Genomic DNA, 18,202 nt, shown 5'->3' on the forward strand with positions numbered 1-18,202 from the left:
AGATTTCCAAGACGACCAATCAGAAACCTTAATCAAAAATGTTTTTCTCCGATATAGGGAGGTTTTTTTTTTTTTTTAACATTGGTTCCTTTTTCACCCCCCCCCATTAGTAATAACAAAAAACGATAATAATAACCTACTCCATGATCAGTTGAGTATCACTGTGTGATGCTATTACTTTTAATGAATTTCATCACTGGGAATTTTTTGAGGTTTCATTTTTGATTAAGATTTTTGATTGGTCCTCTTGGAAACCTTGAAGGTCTGTTTGTGGGTTTATTCAAACTGATGGTTTTTGTTATTTGGATATTTTTCAGTTTGTTTCCTATTTTGTATTTTGAGGATATGTTTAGTTATGTAATTTTGATCAGTTTCCTGAAGAGTTAATGCCAGCAAGCCAAGGAGGAATCATACACATGAAAGCCAAGGGTGACATTTTTGTTTTTTTAACCAAAATGTCCTCACCAGGGAGCTCTTCAAACTTGTGGCTAATCTTACTAAACAGATATGTGCACATTTCAACAGGTAACACTTCATTACATTACTTGTATATTACTCTACTGTCAAGGCAAGTTCTCAGTACAAGCAAATAGTTTTATGCTCAAAACAGTAGACAGAATTATACAATGTTTTAAAATAAATATAACTGCATTTTTATTTCCACTTAATGCTAAATTAAAAAAAAATCTATATGTAAAGATGTTAATGCAAGTAAAACATTATCTGAAGGTACTTGTACAAATTAATTTTTTAAACATATTTTGTATGTTTTTTTTCTTTAACAAAGATGGAAGGAATTTACAAATATCATTAAGACAAATCTCTCACTGCGATAAATACAAACTTTATGAAGATTAAAGTGCCACAAACAAACCAGTGGTGCCCTCTACAAGCCAGAAGAGGTACCCAGAACAGAATTTGGTTTGTATCACATACATAGTAAGTGCACCTCCTTAAATGAGCAAGGAGGGATATTTTGAGGGTATGGTATTGTTATATGAAATGAGAGATTATTTTTGCATGATCTGAAACACTTTTGAAGTGCAGCCAAGTTCTTTTTTTTTTGTGGTCACTGCAGTGCAGATGAAAGTGTTGGTGAATGCTAACAGGAATATTTTAGGACAGACTTCTACGTGACCACCAGCAAAAGTTGGTGGATGCGCTCGAGGCCACTAAAACCGTGTTCTGAGAACTTCTGATCTGGAATACCTTAGCAAAAGGGTAGGCACAATCACAGATCAGTGCCCGATATATGACCAGTTTTACAAGCACAGGCCCACATGCTGGCAAACTGCTACAAAGGCCATGGAAAGCCTATAGCCAAGCCTGCACCTGTGCTCTTGCAGTCAAACGGTCCTATTTACCATAGGAATGCAGGACATGCCCCATTCTAACCAATTATAGTAAATGGTCAAGTATCCGCTAACAGTGTTTTTATAACATATTTTTTGTAGTAAAAAAGAACAAAAGCAAAGTATATTACTTCCAATTATATAAACAGGAAGCTCTATCCTTAACATTATCCACAGTATGCACTGTTCCATGAGTTTCCCCCCACTGTTTAAAGCATCTTTCTAGTTACCACAGCACCCCCTCCGAGGCTGCTGGTCTGTTCCATGAAGATTAAGACCTCTGCTTCTGGCTGCATGAGCTGGATTCTGTGTATCTGTTTTTGGCATTTTCTTTGCTGCAAAAAGCAAATAAAAATATGTCAGCCTGTCAGTCAACGCCTACTGGAGAAACCAGTGTTTTAGACACCTGTACCATTTCTATTTCCATATGAAGAAATGGCTCCCAGCTTCAGTGGTTATACTGTCAGTGTGTTTTTTCTAGTAAAAAAGGTGCCGGTACTCAAATGCTAGGCCGCCCTTCAGGGATGGGGTGATCACTGAGGGACTCACCCCACAACAGCCAGGCCCCCTGCAACCAGTCACAGAATCTATGACAAGGCCAAATTGGTGTATAGAGCCTGAGGTCTTTCATTAAAACTTTGGGTCCATGGGTCAATTTTAGCCAAGAATAGAAAAGGTGCTGGGTATTCAGTACCCCCTCAAAAAAAGCCCTGTATACTGTATTTAATGTTTAACTGTTGACTGTAAACCACCCTTACACTCTGGTAAAAGGCAATATATAAAATCAATAAATCAAATAGGAGATTCCCTACACATGATCGTAGCTCCCTAGGTTCCAAATGTACACAGATCCAAAATTCACCCATACAAATTATCCAAAAAGGAGGGCTAATTCTACATTTCAACTACTAAGGAAGGTTTACATTAATGCTGCTGTATTGCAAAATACTCCACAAAAAAACTTTTCACCAGGGATAATTTTCTAAATTGTCCTTTTACTAAGCTGTGGTAAAAGGGGCCCTGTGCTAGCGGCAGCATCCGTTTTTGCAACACGCAAAAGCCCCTTTTACCACAGCAAGTAAAAAGGCCCAAAAAAGAAATGGTGATGCAGTAAGTTTGCAGTTGCTGCGAGGCCATTTGAGGGGGAACACTTACTGCCACCCATTGAGGTGGCGATAAGGGCTCCCTTGGTAACTGGGCAGTGCGTGGCACTGCCCGATTACCGCCGGGTAAATCCTATGCTAGAAAATCAGGTCTGATTTTCTACAGCACTGGAAATGGCACACGCTGGGGTGGAACTACCACTGGCACCAGCGGTAGTTCCGGGTTGCCACGCAACAACCCTTCAGTAAAAGGGCCCCTAAATGACTTGAACTTGTACAACATCATTTTCCATGCTTAAGTAGGCAAGTACAAAATTGCCCAACGGTGTATGCATCAAAGCAGGCAATCAGAATAGAAAGAAGCAATTCTATACAGTAGTGACAACGCAGGTGCGAAAAAGGAACAGACAATTCTATAACAGCGTTAAGGCGTGCCTAACCCATTATAGAATAATAGTGCAAAGCCGCTTTAGCACACTGAAACTTAGACATGACACCTCGAAACGAGCATCACTGTGCATCGTTAAATTCTTTCAGTGGCTTCTTGCACCACTCCATACCTTAAGGTGCTGCTATGTTTGGAAAAGGATTATTAATCACGTAATATAGAACAAAAGATGAACAATGGTCCCTTCTTGGTTACAGAATACCAAATGTGCAACGGAGACCAATCAAGTACAAGTATGGACAATGTAACTTGTAAAGCTCTTCAGAAATGGCTGCAGGCATGCCTCTGCAGACAAAAACAGGACACAAACTAATTTACAAATGCAATCCGGGTCTCACCCAGTTCTAGCTCCGGGCCCGGGCCACAAAAGAAGTTCACTATCTCTCTCACTTCAGATCTCACAGTCTTTGCTTTCACGAGAGCCACTCTTAACACACACCTCAATTCCAATCTACTTGCTGTCGAGCTGGGGTGGGTCAGTGGACTGGAATAGTGATCCGTGAGTTTGGGAGACACTTTACCAGTTCTGGGTTCCACTCAGTTCTTCAGTCCAGGAACCACTAAGCACTCCAAAGGCTTAATAATAAACTCAACCTTTATTGTAACTTCTGCAACAAGCAGGTGGTAACTTGATTTACTTGCAACACAACTGATTGTAGCACTCTATTACAACTTAATATTCAACTTCTTTCATTCCATGGGGAACACCTATACTACTTTCTTCATGGGTATATGTACAGAGATAATTCAGAGCTATATAAATATAGACAACTGCTCCTGTCCAAGCCTATCCTGGGAGGCTGTGTTAATTCCAAAGGCTGGTTTCTCCTCTCTCAGTCAAATTATCTTCAGTGGGCTCAGACCCCTCACTGTCTGACCCTTCTCAAGCAGTGATCTCTCTCTAGATCTACCCTGGACTGAGCTCTCCCTGGCTCCAATCCCACTGCTCCCAGGCTGGGACCCTTTCTGCCCACCTGTAGCACTCTTAATCCTCCGGTTGCCACTTTGTGTAGTAGCCCCCGTCCTTGTCAGCCAAAGGTTACACTCCTTCCAACAAGACTCCCCTCTCTCCTCCAGATCTATTGGCAGGGGATTTTCAGACAACCAAAAGACCCCTCCTAAAGGGCAAACTAATTGGTCTATTAACAACTAACTCCACCTCTCCTGTCACTCATGTCCAAAAGGGCACTCTATTTCTGCAGTTTATTTCAAAGCTACTTCCCTTGGGATGGGCTTCCTCCCACCCAGGGACCTCCCAGTCACTTCCCCCAGTGACTCTCAACAGGGATTCTATCTCTTGGTAATCCCCATACTAATAGGGGATTACAAAAGCATAACTTTTAAATGACAGAATATATTTTGCTATTAGACCACATGTTTGTTTTCTTGGTATACCGCCTTTTCAAAGAACGACCAAAGCGGGTTACAATCAATAAAATACATAAAAAAAACTTAAGGAAAGGAATGCCAGTACATTGATAGGAAAGGTAACACGAGCATCCAACAAAGTAGGGGAGAAGGGGGAATTGGGGGACAGAAGTAGAGACTACTCACTATACTCAGGCATACCCTCAAGAATCATGAGGTGAGCGGACTATAAGCAAGTTAAAAGTAGAAAGTTTTTTAAAGAGATTTACATTTTGGGAAGGAGAGTTCAGCTCTGATATAACTGGGTAAGTCGTTCCATTTTTGGAGCCAAGTAAAAGAAAGCAGATGCTCTAGTAAAGCTATTACCAACCCAGTCCTCAGGGAACAGGTTTTCAGGATATCAGCAATGAATATTCATGAGTTAGATCTGCATGCAACAGAGGCAGTGCATGCAAATCTATCTCATACATATTTAGGGTTACCATATTTGCCGTGACAAAAAAAAAAGAGGACACAAAATATAATTCAGCCACGCCCTGTCACACCCCTGCTCCACCCCCTGCCATTCTCCCACTACACCACACACCTGTACTGGAGTGTCACCTTGCCCTCCCCCCCCCAAAGAAAGTCTCACATGCCCGCCGCGTGAACTCTTGGCATCCATTTTGAAGCAGCGCTGGGAGCAAGAGGTCTGTGGCAGCGTCAGGCAGGGAGCAACAGGTCTGCGGCAGCGCCAGGCAGGGAGCAACAGGTCTGCAGCAGCGCCGGGCAGGGAGCAACAGGTCTACGGCAGCGCCGGGCAGGGAGCAACAGGTCTGCGGCAGCGCCGGGCAGGAAGCAACAGGTGTGCGGCAGCACCAGGCAGGAACAGGGGTCTCTTTCCTGCCCTGAAGAGGTCACTAGACTACCAGGGCATGACAATACCCTGAGGCCTGCCCACTCGCCTGTCTGTCCACAAATCCAGACAAACAGGCAGGCTGGCAAAACCCCGCCTGGATGCCTCACAGTGTCCTCAAAAAGAGGACATGTCCGGGAAAAACTGGACATATGGTAACCCTATGCATATTCATTGTGGATATCATGAAAACCTGATGGGACCAGGTGTGCCCCGGGAACTGGATTAGGAATGGCTGCTCTAGTACATTCATAATGGGCCTTTTTAAAAGCAGGGAGAGAAAGACGATGATTGTCTAAAAAATGCAACGATCAGGCAGGAGTGAAAGGAATTACCAAACTGGACAAGTAAGAGGGAATACCTAAATAATAAGCCTTAAAAGTCAAGCCAAATCATGAAACAGATACAGTAATTGATTGGTAACTAATGTAAGGAACAAAATAGTGGAGTGACTCATTCACTTTTTTTTGGATTTAGCTCACACCTCTTTCAATAGTAGGTCAAAGTAAGTTACATTCAGGTACAGCAGGACTTCCCTATTGATTCCATAGGGCTCGCAATTTTACTCTGTAACCTGAAGCAATGGAGGCAATGGAGGATGAAGCGACTTGCCCAAGAACACAAGCAGCAGCAGTGGGATTTGAACTCTCTCTCCTTGGTAGTCAGCCTGATGATCTAACCACTAAGCTACTCCTTCACTCTGCTTTTTATATTAGTACTGCAAAATAGGAAATAGCATCCTTCTTTCCCCCAACAACTACGCATGGCTGCTGGATCAATTTACTAAGGATATTTCACAAGCATCAAGAGATATATGCAAACTTACCTATTGCTAAAAATAAGTCATTCACATTCATAGCAGTTTTAGCTGATGTTTCCATGAACAACAAGCCAGTGTCTTCAGCATATGCTTGTGCTTCCTACAGAAGGAGGCATTAAACTTTTATCAGAAGACTATCACATGAGCTATAATGGAAGAAGCAGGTCAGTGCCAAGAACAAACTGGTACCATCATTTTATAAAGCTACTCGAAACCTGGTAAAATTGCTATTCAGTACATAATTTCTGAACTTTTTAAGTAGATGTAAGAACCAATGCACATAACACTGTAAAAGAAACAAACAGAATAAAGAAGGGCAGTACTGAAGAAATATGAAGAGACTAGTAAAACAGGCCCGTTTCTGACACAAATGAAACGGGCGCTAGCAAGGTTTTCCTCGGAGTGTGTATGTTTGAGAAAGTATGTGTGAGATGGACTGTGTGTGTGAGAGAGAGAGAGTGAATGTGCGAGTGTGTGTGTGTGACAGAGAGAGAGACTGCTGGGTGCGAGTGTGTCTCCTCTGTCCCCCCTCCAGCCACCCAGCGATTCTACTTTTTTCCTTGCCCCCCTCCAGCCACCCACCGATGCTCTTCTCTCTCCTGCCCCCCCCTCCAGCCACCCAGTAATTCTTTTTCCCTTGCCCCCCTCCAGCCACCCAGCGATACTCCTATCTCCCCTGCCCCCCCCTCCAGCCACCCAGTGATTCTCCTCTTTCCCCTGCCCCCCCCTCCAGCCATCCAGCGATTGTCCTATCTCCCCTGCCCCCCCTCCAGCCACTCCTCCACTTTAATCAGCATATATTAAATTCCCCCCATGTGCTACATAAAAGCACTGAGCACATCCTATATAATAAAACGCACCTCCAACGTTCTGAAGCCGAGAAAGTGAAGCCTTCAAGCCTTGAAGCATTCGTGCGCTCTGTAAGGCTCCATCTCCTCAACTGACAACACGTAATTCCGGAACGTTGCAGGAATGCTTCAAGGCTTCACTTTCTCAGCTTCAGAACATTGGAAGTGCGTTTTATTATATAGGATAATTGAGATTCTCCGAGGACAAGCAGGCTGCTTGTTCTCACTGATGGGTGACGTCCACGGCAGCCCCTCCAATCGGAACACTTTCTAGCAAAGTCCTTTGCTAGCGCATGCGCGGCCGTCTTCCTGCCCGAACCGGCCAGTCTTCTTTTGTCCGCACTCGGTATGGTCGTGTTTTGCCGTTCGCGCCCCGAAAGTTGACCTCGCGCGTCATTTTTCGACTTCGCTTTAAAAAAAAAAAAAAAAGGTGTCGGAAGGAGACCTTTTCGGTCTGTTTCCCTTCCTGTATTTCTAGTTTTGCCCCGGTAAGTTTTCTTTCGTCGTCGGGGTATGCCCTATTTAGGCCTCAGTTCGAAGTTTTTCTTCTCCCTCTTTTTGTGGTGCCATTTTCGCCATTTCGAGTTTTGATCTCGCCGGCGCGATTTTTCCGCCCATGACATCGAAGTCTTCCAGCGGCTTCAAGAAGTGCACCCAGTGCGCCCGGATAATCTCGCTCACTGACAGGCACGCGTCGTGTCTTCAGTGTCTGGGGGCTGGGCACCGCCCGCAGGCCTGTAGTCTGTGTTCTCTTTTGCAAAAGCGGACTCAGGTAGCGAGATTGGCCCAGTGGAACGTTTTGTTCTCGGGCTCTTCATCGGCATCGGCACCGGGAGTATCGACTGCTTCGACGTCGTCGGCGCCCGGACCTTCACCCTCGCCCCCGATTGCATCGAGTGCATCGAGGCATCGGCCCTCTGCATCGGGGCCGAGACATCGGAGGGCTGCATCGGCGTCGGTGGTACCGAGACCTCCTCGTCTGCTGATGTCGTCGGACGGTGGTGCTTTGTCTGGAGTGCAGGTGAGGGCTGTCCATTCCCCTGCTGGTGGCGGTGAGCCTTCGGGTGGGTCTCCCCCTACCCTGAGGGCTCCTGCGGTACAGCCCCCCCCCCCCCCAGACCGACCTCCTTCGGCCTCGGCCCCGAGGAAGCGACGGCTGGATTCGACGTCCTCCTCGTCGGTGCCGGGAAGCTCCGGTGACATGCTTCGTACCCAAAAAGTCGAAGAAGCATCGTCACCGGCCCACTTCCTGTGTCGGCACCGAGAGCTCTGGGTCGCCGAGGGAGTCGGCACCCAGTAGGCATCGGCACCGAGAGGACCGCTCGCCCTCTGTTCAAGAGGTGTTGGTGCGCTCCCCTTTGGACAGCCCGGAACAGCCTCCACGCCCGGAACAGATTCTGACATCGACACCTGCATCGGCTTCCATGTCTTTTTCTACAGCCGCTCTGCACGAGAGTCTCCGGGCCGTTCTCCCAGAGATCCTGGGAGAGCTGTTGCGCCCTACCCCTCCGGTACCGGGGGTGCTTGCGCCACCGGTACCGTCGAGCGAGGCGTGGCTGGCCCATTGCCTGGGGTGAGGTCTCCGACACGGTGCCGCGTGCGGTACGACTGCGGTCGCCCTCACAGGAAGGCTCCCCGACTACGTTGGCGGAGGAAGCTTCGCCGATGAGGGCGAGGGAGTCTTACCTCTCGACGCTCCCACGTGGCCGTGGTTCCACGGAGTCGAGTCGGGCTCGGCTGCAGAACACAGGTCCGTGAACTTATGTCTGACACCGATGGTGAGGCCTCGTGGGAAGAGGAAGAGGACATCAGATATTCTCTGACGAGGAGTCTGAGGGTCTTCCTTCTGATCCCACTCCCTCTCCTGAAAGGCAGCTTTCTCCTCCGAGAGTCTGTCTTTCGCTTCCTTTGTCCGGAGAGTCTATGGCCATCACCTTCCCGGTGGTTGGTGGAGGACGAGCCCAGGGCTGAAATGTTTGAGTTCCTGGATATCCTTCTCCACCTAAGGAAGCGTCCACAGTACCCCATGCATCATGTCCTCAAAAAGACATTGCTGGCGAACTGGACCAAGCCTCTAACTAATCCCCACATTCCCAAGATCGAGTCCCAGTACCGGATCCATGGGGACCCAGAGCTGATGCGCACTCAGTTGCCTCACGACTCTGGAGTTGTGGATTTGGCCCTAAAGAAGGCCAAGAGTTCTAGGGAGCATGCTTCGGCGCCCCCCGGGCAAGGACTCTAGAACCTTGGACTCCTTTGGGAGGAAGGCCTACCATTCTTCTATGCTCGTGGCCAAAATTCAGTCCTACCAGCTCTACACGAGCATACACATGCGGAACAATGTGCGGCAGTTGGCGGGCTTGGTGGATAAGCTCCCCCTGAGCAAGCAAGCCATTTCAGGAGGTGGTCAGGCAGCTGAAGGCGTGCAGAAAATTCCTGGCCAGAGGGGTGTATGACACTTGATGTTGCGTCCAGGGCTGCTGCCTCAAGGTGTGGTGATGCGCAGACTCTCATGGCTGCGTGCCTCCGACCTGGAGAATAGAATCCAGCAGCGGATTGCAGACTCACCTTGCCGTGCGGATAATATTTTTGGAGAGAAAGTCGAGCAGGTGGTAGAGCAGCTCCACCAGCGGGACACCGCTTTCGACAAGTTCTCCCGCCGGCAGCCTCAGCCTCCAGCCTCTACTCTACAGGTAGAAGATTTTTGGGGGGAAGGAAGACTGTTCCCTACTCTTCTGTCAAGCGTAGGTACAATCCTCCTTCTCGACAGCCTGCGGCCCAGGCTAAGCCCCAGCACGCTCGCTCTCGTCAGCAGCGTGCGACTCAGCAAGGCCACTCGGCTCCCCAGCAAAAGCAAGGGACGAGCTTTTTGACTGGCTCCAGCAGAGCATAGCCGACATCCAAGTGTCAGTGTTGGTGTGACCTACCAGTCGGAGGGAGGTTGAAAGCTTTCACCAAAGGTGGCCCTCTCATAACCTCCAATCAGTGGGTTCTCCAAATAGTCCGGCAAGGATACACCCTCAATTTGGCCTCAAAACCTCCAAATTGTCCACCGGGAGCTCAGGTCTTACAGCTTCCAACACAAGCAGGTACTTGCAGAGGAACTCTCCGCCCTTCTCAGCGCCAATGCGGTCGAGCCCGTGCCATCCGGGCAAGAAGGGCTGGGATTCTATTCCAGGTACTTCCTTGTGGAAAAGAAAACAGGGGGGATGCGTCCCATCCTAGACCTAAGGGCCCTGAACAAATATCTGGCCAAAGAAAGTTCAGGATGCTTTCCCTGGGCACCCTTCTCCCCATGATTCAGGAAAACGATTGGCTATGCTCTCTGGACTTGAAGGACGCCTACACGCACATCCCGATACTGCCAGCTCACAGACAGTATCTGCGATTTCAGTGGGCACACGTCACTTCCACTACTGTGTGCTACCCTTTGGGCTCGCCTCTGCGCCCAGAGTGTTCACGAAGTGCTTGGCTGTAGTAGCAGTGGCACTTCGCAGACTGGGGGTACACGTGTTCCCATATCTCGACGATTGGCTGGTAAAGAACACATCCGAGGCAGGAGCTCCACAGTCCATGCAGATGGCTATTCGCCTCCTGGAGCTACTGGGGTTTGTGATAAATTATCCAAAGTCCCACCTTCTCCCAGTGCAGAAACTCAAATTCATAGGAGCTCTGCTGGATTCTCGGACGGCTCACGCCTATCTCCCAGAGGCGAGAGCCAACAACTTGTTGTCCCTCGCGAGTGCGAGCGTCCCAGCAGATCACAGCTCGGCAGATGTTGAGATTGCTGGGCCACATGGCCTCCACAGTTCATGTGACTCCCATGGCCCGCCTTCACATGAGATCTGCTCAATGGACCCTAGCTTCCCAGTGGTTTCAGGCTGCTGGGGATCTAGAAGACGTGATCCACCTGTCCACGAGGTTTTTTCAACTCCTGTATTGGTGACGATTTGGTCCAATTTGACTCTGGGACGTCCTTTCCAAATTCCTCAGCCACAAAAGTGCTGACAACGGATGCGTCTCTCCTGGGGTGGGGAGCTCATGTCGATGGGCTTCACACCCAAGGAAGCTGGTCCCTCCAGGAACGCGATCTGCAGATCAATCTTCTGGAGTTACGAGCGGTCTGGAACGCTCTGAAGGCTTTCAGAGATCGGCTGTCCCACCAAATTATCCAAATTCAGACAGACAACCAGGTTGCCATGTATTACATCAACAAGCAGGGGGGAACCGGATCTCGCCCCCTGTGTCAGGAAGCCGTCAGCATGTGGCTCTGGGCTCGCCGGCATGGCATGGTGCTCCAAGCCACATATCTGGCAGGCGTAAACAACAGTCTGGCCGACAGGTTGAGCAGGATTATGCAACCTCACGAAGGGGTCGCTCAGTTCCCGTGTAGCGCGACAGATCTTCCGGTGTGGGGCACCCCCTTGGTAGATCTCTTCGCGTCTCGAGCCAACCACAAAGTTCCTAAGTTCTGTTCCAGGCTTCAGGCCCACGGCAGACTGGCATCGGATGCCTTCCTCCTGGACTGGGGGGAGGGTCTGCTGTATGCTTATCCTCCCATACCTCTGGTGGGGAAGACTTTGTTGAAACTCAAGCAAGGACCGCGGCACACCATGATTCTGATTGCTCCTTTTTGGCCGCGTCAGATCTGGTTCCCTCTCTCTTCTGGAGTTGTCCTCCGAAGAACCGTGGAGATTGGAGTGTTTTTCCGACACTCATCACACAGGACGAAGGGGCGCTTCTGCATCCCAACCTCCGGTCCCTGGCTCTCACGGCCTGGATGTTGAGAGCGTAGACTTTGCCTCTTTGGGTCTGTCAGAGGGTGTCTCCCGCATCTTGCTTGCTTCCAGGAAAGATTCCCACTAAGAGGAGTTACTCTTCTTTCGTGGAGGAGGTTTGCCCGTCTGGTGTGACAGCAAGGCCCTAGATCCCTCGCTCTTGTCCTACACAGACCCTTGCTTGAATACCTTCTGCACTTGTCTGAGTCTGGTCTCAAGACCAACTCTGTAAGGGTTCACCTTAGTGCAATCAGTGCATACCATTACCGTGTGGAAGGTAAGCCGATCTCGGGACAGCCTTTAGTTGTTCGCTTCATGAGAGGTTTGCTTTTGTCAAAGCCCCCTGTCAAGCCTCCTACAGTGTCATGGGATCTCAATGTCGTTCTCACCCAGCTGATGAAACCTCCTTTTGAGCCACTGAATTCCTGCCATCTGAAGTACTTGACTTGGAAGGTCATTTTCTTGGTGGCAGTTACTTCAGCTCGTAGAGTCAGTGAGCTTCAGGCCCTGGTAGCCCAGGCCCCTTACACCAAATTTCATCATAACAGAGTAGTCCTCCGCACTCACCCTAAGTTCTTGCCGAAGGTAGTGTCGGAGTTCCATCTGAACCAGTCAATTGTCTTGCCAACATTCTTTCCCCGGTCCTCATTCCTGCCCTGCTGAACGTCAGCTGCACACATTGGACTGCAAGAGAGCATTGGCCTTCTATCTGGAGCGGACACAGCCCAACAGACAGGCCGCCCAATTGTTTGTTTCTTTGATCCCAACAGGAAGGGAAGTGGCTGTGGGAAAACGCACCATATTCAATTGGCTAGCAGATTGCATTTCCTTCACTTACGCCCAGGCTGGGCTGGCTCTTGAGGGTCATGTCACGGCTCATAATGTTAGAGCCATGGGCAGCGTCGGTAGCCCACTTGAAGTCAGACCACATTGAAGAGATTTGCAAAGCTGCGACGTGGTCATCTGTCCACACATTCACATCTCATTACTGCCTGCAGCAGGATAACCCGACGCGACAGTCGGTTCGGGCAGTCAGTGCTTCAGAATCTGTTCGGGGTTTAGAATCCAACTCCACCCCCCTAGGCCCATGTTTGTTCTGTCTCAGGCTACACTCTCAGTTAGTTGGTAAATTTTTTAGGTCAATCTCAGTTATGTCCTCGCCGTTGCGAGGCCCAATTGACCATGGTGTTGTTTTGAGTGAGCCTGTGGGGCTAGGGATACCCCATCAGTGAGAACAAGCAGCCTGCTTGTCCTCGGAGGAAAGCGAATGCTACATACCTGTAGAAGGTATTCTCCGAGGACAGCAGGCTGATTGTTCTCACAAACCCGCCCGCCTCCCCTTTGGAGTTGTGTCTTCCCTTCTCTTTGTCTTGCTACATATGAGACTGGCCGGCACGAGCCGGTTCGGGCGGGAAGACGGCCGCGGCATGCGCGGTGCGCATCGGCGCGCGAGGGCTAGCAAAGGACTTTGCTAGAAAGTGTTCCGATTGGAGGGGCTGCCGTGGACGTCACCATCAGTGAGAACAATCAGCTCTGCTGTCCTCGGAGGAATACCTTCTACAGGTATGTAGCATTCACTTACGACATTTATGTTGTACTAATGAATAGTGATGTGATACTCATTATTAGGCTTGCACCCAACACTTTTTTTTTTTTAAATAGAGAAGTTCTTAGACTGATGACTTAATGCATAGCCCATTTCTAATTGGGCTTTAAATCTCTGGTCTTTTTTCTTATCTCAGGCATATGCATTAGTGAAGTTACTCATCTGTAGCAGATGTTCTCCAAGGGCAGCAGGACAAGTATTCTCACATTTGGGTGATGTCTCCGACAGAGCCCCCAGTGCGGACCGCTACCCAGTGTACTGTGCCTTTAAGAAGCCTTTGACAGGCCCACACCATGCCTGAGCGAGTGCCTTCCCACCCACCAGTCTCATCCAAAAGCATACAGAAAAGAATGCAACTCTAAGGGAAGGTGGGAGGTATGTGAGCATATACTAGTCCTGCTGTCCTCAGAGAATACCTGCTACAGGTGACTAACTTTGCCTTCTGGTGTGGACAGCAGGAATAAGTATCTCAAATTTGGGAATCCTAGCTACTAGGCTCACTGAAAACAACAAAGAACGATTCAATAGGGACTTGCAATGGCAAGGCCAACCAGAACCAATTGGTCTAACAACCAAAACAGGCCTGTTGTGAAGGTGCAGCCTGGAGCAGAACAGAATGGGTCTAGTGGGGTTGGAGTTGGATTCTAGGACACCAACAAATTCTGCAGGATAGTCTGACCAAACCAACTGTCGTGTAGGGTATGCTGCTTAAGGCAGCAATGAGATGTGAATGTGTGGACTGCAAATCTTGTCCATAGAAGCTGACCTCAAGTGGATTACTGAAGCAACCACAGCTCTGACATTATGAGCCGTGACATGGCCCTCTAGAGACAGTTCAGCCTGGGTATAAGTGAAGGAGATGCAATCTGCTAGCCAACTGGATAAAATGCACTGACCAATGGCTGTCATCAAAGAAACAAAAGCTGGGTGGACTGTCTATGGGCTTTAGTCTGCTCCAGATAAAAGGCTAAGGCTTGCTTACAGTCTAAGGTATGCAACCAACGCACTTTCGCCAGGATGAGCATGCTAGTTTTGGAAGGTAGGTTGGCAGAACGATTGGTTAAGATGGAACTCCAACACTATCTTAGGAAGGAAGTTAGGATGTGTAGGAAGGTCTACCCTGTTATGATGAAATTTAGTATAAGGCAGATTAGTTACTAGGGCCTGAAGCTCACTAATCTGCGAACTAAAGTGACCGCCATCAAAACAGGACCTTCCAGGTCAGGTACTTCAGCTGACTGGAGGTCTAGTGGTTCAAAAGGAGCTTTCATCAGCTGGGTGAGGACGATGTTGAGATCCCAAGATACTGTGGGAGGTCTGATGGGGAGTTTTGTCAATATCAAACCTCCCATAAGCGAACAACTAGAGGATGTATAGAGATGGGCTTGTCCTCCACACAACTATGATAAGCACTAATTGCAGAGAGATGAACCCATACAGAGTTGGTTTTGTCAAACAGAGAGGTGTAGGAGATACTCTAGCAGTTTTTGTGTAGGACAAATCAGCGGCTCTAGGGCCTTGCCCCTCACACTAAATGGCAAACCTTCTCCATTTAAAAGAATAACACCTCTTAGTGGAATCTTTCCTGGAAGTCAGTAAAATCCTGGAGACACCCTCAGGCATGTGCAAGGAGGCAAAATTCTACACTCGGCCAGTAAGGTGCTATTAAGATCATGGTTCCCTGATCTCGTCGGAGTTTCAACAAAGTCTTCCCTACTAGAGGAATGGGAGGATAAACACACAGCAGACCCACCCCCCAATGTAGATAGAAGCATCTGATGCTAGTCTGCTGTGTGATCTGGGTCTGGAGCAGGTACTGAGGGACTTTGTTTGGGGCAAAGAGATCTACTGAGGGAGGCTCCATGCTCGGAAAATCTTGCGGGCTATGCCCATGTTGAGAGACCACTCGTTTGGTTGCATGGCCTGCTCAGCCTGTCTACCAGACAATTGTCTTTTCCAGCAAGATATATTGCTCTGAGCACCATGTTGTAAGTTGGAGCCCGCTGCTACATCCGAACTGTTTCCTAACACAAGGAGTGTTTATGTATTAAAGGAGTGTTTATGTATCACACTGCAACCTGATTGCCCTTTGAATTAGAATATTTCAATTTATCAGCGATCTCTGAAAGCCTTTAGAGCATTTCACACCCTCCAGAGTTCCAGGAGATTGATGCAAGACTCTGCTCTTGGGAAGACCAAATCTCCTGAGTGTGAAGTCCATCTACATGAGCCCCCCAGTCCAGATTGGATGCATTCATGGTCAAGATTTTTTTGGGGTGGCAGAATTTGGAATGGTGGTCCCCAGACCAAACTGGATCGAATTAGCCACCAGTGCAGCGATTGCTTGAGCTGTGGCATGACCTGATGCCACTGAGAAGCTAGGGTCCCATGGGCTCTCCTGAAATAGAGATGTGCCAATGGGGTTACATGCACTGTTGAGGCCATGTGGTCTAGCAATCTCAACTGATGCCAAGCTGATACCTGCTGACTGCTGTGAACCTGGCCAGCGATTGAAATTAGAGCAGTTGCTCGATCCTAAGGAAGGAAGGCCCGAGCTTGCACTGTGTTTTAGCAGAGCTCCTATATACTCCAATTGTTGAATAGGTTTGAGATAAGGTTTGTAATCAACATACCCAAAGTCCCAGCAGCTCCAACACCAAGATAATTCTTTGCATTGATTCTTGAGCATTCTCCTGCGATGTGCTCTGACCAGCCAATCATCCGGTAGCGAAACACATGCACTCTCAGTCTGAATAGTGACGCCATGACTACTACAAGGCATTTGGGTGAAGTCCCTGGGCACAGACATGATGCCAAAATGGCAGAATGCAGTATTGAAGGCGATGCTTTCCTACTCTAAATTTGAGGTACTTTCGGTGACTGGGAAGTATCTGGATGTGGGTATATGCATCCTTTAAATCCATAGAGCATATCCAATTGTCTTTCTGAATCATGGAGAGAAGAGTAACCAGGGAAACCATCCTGAACTTCTCTTTGACCAAATATTGTTCAGGGTCTTTAGGTCTAGGATGGGGCGTAATACTCCCGTTTTTCTCGGTGACAGGGAAGTACCTGGAATAGAATCCCTGCCATTCCTGCCCTAGTGGAATGGGCTTCACCGTATGAGCCTGGAGAAGAGCAGAGTTCCTCTACAAATACCTGCTCATACTGAGCAGTGAAAAGAGACACTCATGGTGGGCAATTTGGACTTGTTTATTGCCAATTGAGAGCATATCCCGCTGAGACTATATGGAGTACCCACCGAATGGTGGGTACAAGGGGCACACTTTCTTGGTAAACTTCAGTTTCTCCCCTACCAATAGGTCGTCCAGACCGGATACTTTTGACTGTGGCTATGTTCCTTTGAAGCCAGTCAAAAGCTTCCCCCACTTTTGGCTGGGGCGCAGGCTGTGACTCTGTGGACAGGGCTGGTGAGCCCAAGGGCATTGGGTCTTGGGCTGCTGCTGGATATGGGCAGAAGTAGTAAACCTATGCCTCTGAGAGTAATAGGTGCTTCTTTGAGACCCCCCCCCCCCCCCAAAAAAAAACAAACTTCCTAGTAGAGGAGGACGCAGAAGGAGGCCGCCGGGAAAGGGACTGGATGGTATCAGTGCGTTTTTTGATGAGGTTGGTAACCTCTTCCACCTTATCCCCGAAAATATCGTCTTCCTGGCAAGATACGTTCGCTAGCATTCCTGAACCACAGGTTCAAGGTCAGAGACATGCAGCCATAAGAGTCTGCACATCCTCTAAAGCGGAGAGCCTGCACCCAATATCAAATTATCTTATGTGCACTGACCAATTTCCGACACGACTTCTGCTTCTTGGCTAGCTGGCGAAGCTCAGCAGCCTGCTCCTGTAGGAGTGTCTGCAGAGTCTAGTAGATTGTGGACCAAAGACTGGAAGTAAATGCTTGTGTAGAGCTGGTAGTCCTGGAAGTGGGAGGTTAGCATCGAAGACTGATAAACTTTCCTCCCAAGGAATCTAGGGTCTGAGTCTCGCTGCCTGGGGGCACCAAGAGATGAGACTTGGAACTCCTAGCTATTTTGAGAGCGAATTTGACCACCAAGGAATGGTGTGAAAACTGTGCCTTCTCAAATCCGGAAGCTTTCTGGATCCAATACATGGAATCCACCTTCTTTGGTGCAACCTGCACAGAGAGAGGTGTTTCCCAGTTCTTCATCTGTGCATTCTGAAGAATCTTGTGTGGCAGACTTGTCACAGCATCTCTGGGTGAAGAATCAACTCTAGAACCTGAAATAACTCAGCCCTAGGTTCATTCTCTGTTTCCAACTTAAAGGGAATGGTCTCAAACCATGTCCCTAACGAAACGGGTATAAAGAGGGTGGGCTCAGGTGGAGACTTCCTTCTCTACATCAGGTGGAAGAGATGTGAAGGTATGCTATAAGACCCCCTCCTCTGAGAGGTAGTCTAACTCTTCCTAAGACTCCCCTTACCGGTCCGAGTCAGATGCAGCAAAAGGTCTTGATGAGACTGCCTTTGTTTCGGCTGGTTGGAGGTAAGTCCAGGCCTCGAGGTCAGGCACAGAGGTGCCTGCTCATGTCTCAATCTAGAGGGAGCTTCCTCCCCCGATGTGGAGCAGTCCTTTGCATGGGGAGGCACTGATATGGATGCCTTTTGAAGCATAGGGGTCAGAGACTGCTCCATAGGGGTTGTCATGGACCTTGAGATCAGAGTGGTTGATGCAAGCACCGTTGCCTGAGCACTGGAAGCTGCAGTCATCCTGTCAACTCCTCTCTCAGCATGGCCCAGAACTGGTATTGAGGACAGACACTGGTAAGACTGGGGCCAGTACCAGTATGCAGACAGCCTGGAAGCGGGGGCCCTGGCTGCACAGGTGCTGTGACGACGGCACCAGAATTACAGAGGGGAGCAGTCCTCTCGGTGGCGACACTTCTTGGGTGCTGGCGAAGCCAATGCCCTGGAGCTCCTGATACCACGTATTGAAGGGGAGCGATGCCAA

General features: G+C 48.7%; 1 protein-coding gene across 3 annotated transcripts in view; it reads right to left on the reverse strand.

The window, feature by feature from the left end:
• Positions 1-224: 224 nt before the first annotated feature.
• The window catches only part of LOC115474191 (ras-related protein Rab-5B-like), a 141,030-nt gene continuing 123,052 nt past the window's right edge, over positions 225-18,202 (reverse strand). For 2 of the 3 annotated variants that reach the window (XM_030209549.1, XM_030209550.1), the window contains exons 5-6: positions 5,993-6,086; positions 225-1,687 (exon numbers count right to left, since the gene is read on the reverse strand). In XM_030209549.1, coding sequence (XP_030065409.1) covers positions 1,575-1,687; positions 5,993-6,086 — 207 coding nt within the window. In that variant the 3' untranslated portion in view covers positions 225-1,574. The remainder of the gene's footprint in view (positions 1,688-5,992; positions 6,087-18,202) is intronic. The other variant, XM_030209551.1, reaches the window with a different exon arrangement.

Source organism: Microcaecilia unicolor, chromosome 7, assembly GCF_901765095.1.
Source record: "Microcaecilia unicolor chromosome 7, aMicUni1.1, whole genome shotgun sequence".
Taxonomy (NCBI): Eukaryota; Metazoa; Chordata; class Amphibia; order Gymnophiona; family Siphonopidae; genus Microcaecilia; species Microcaecilia unicolor.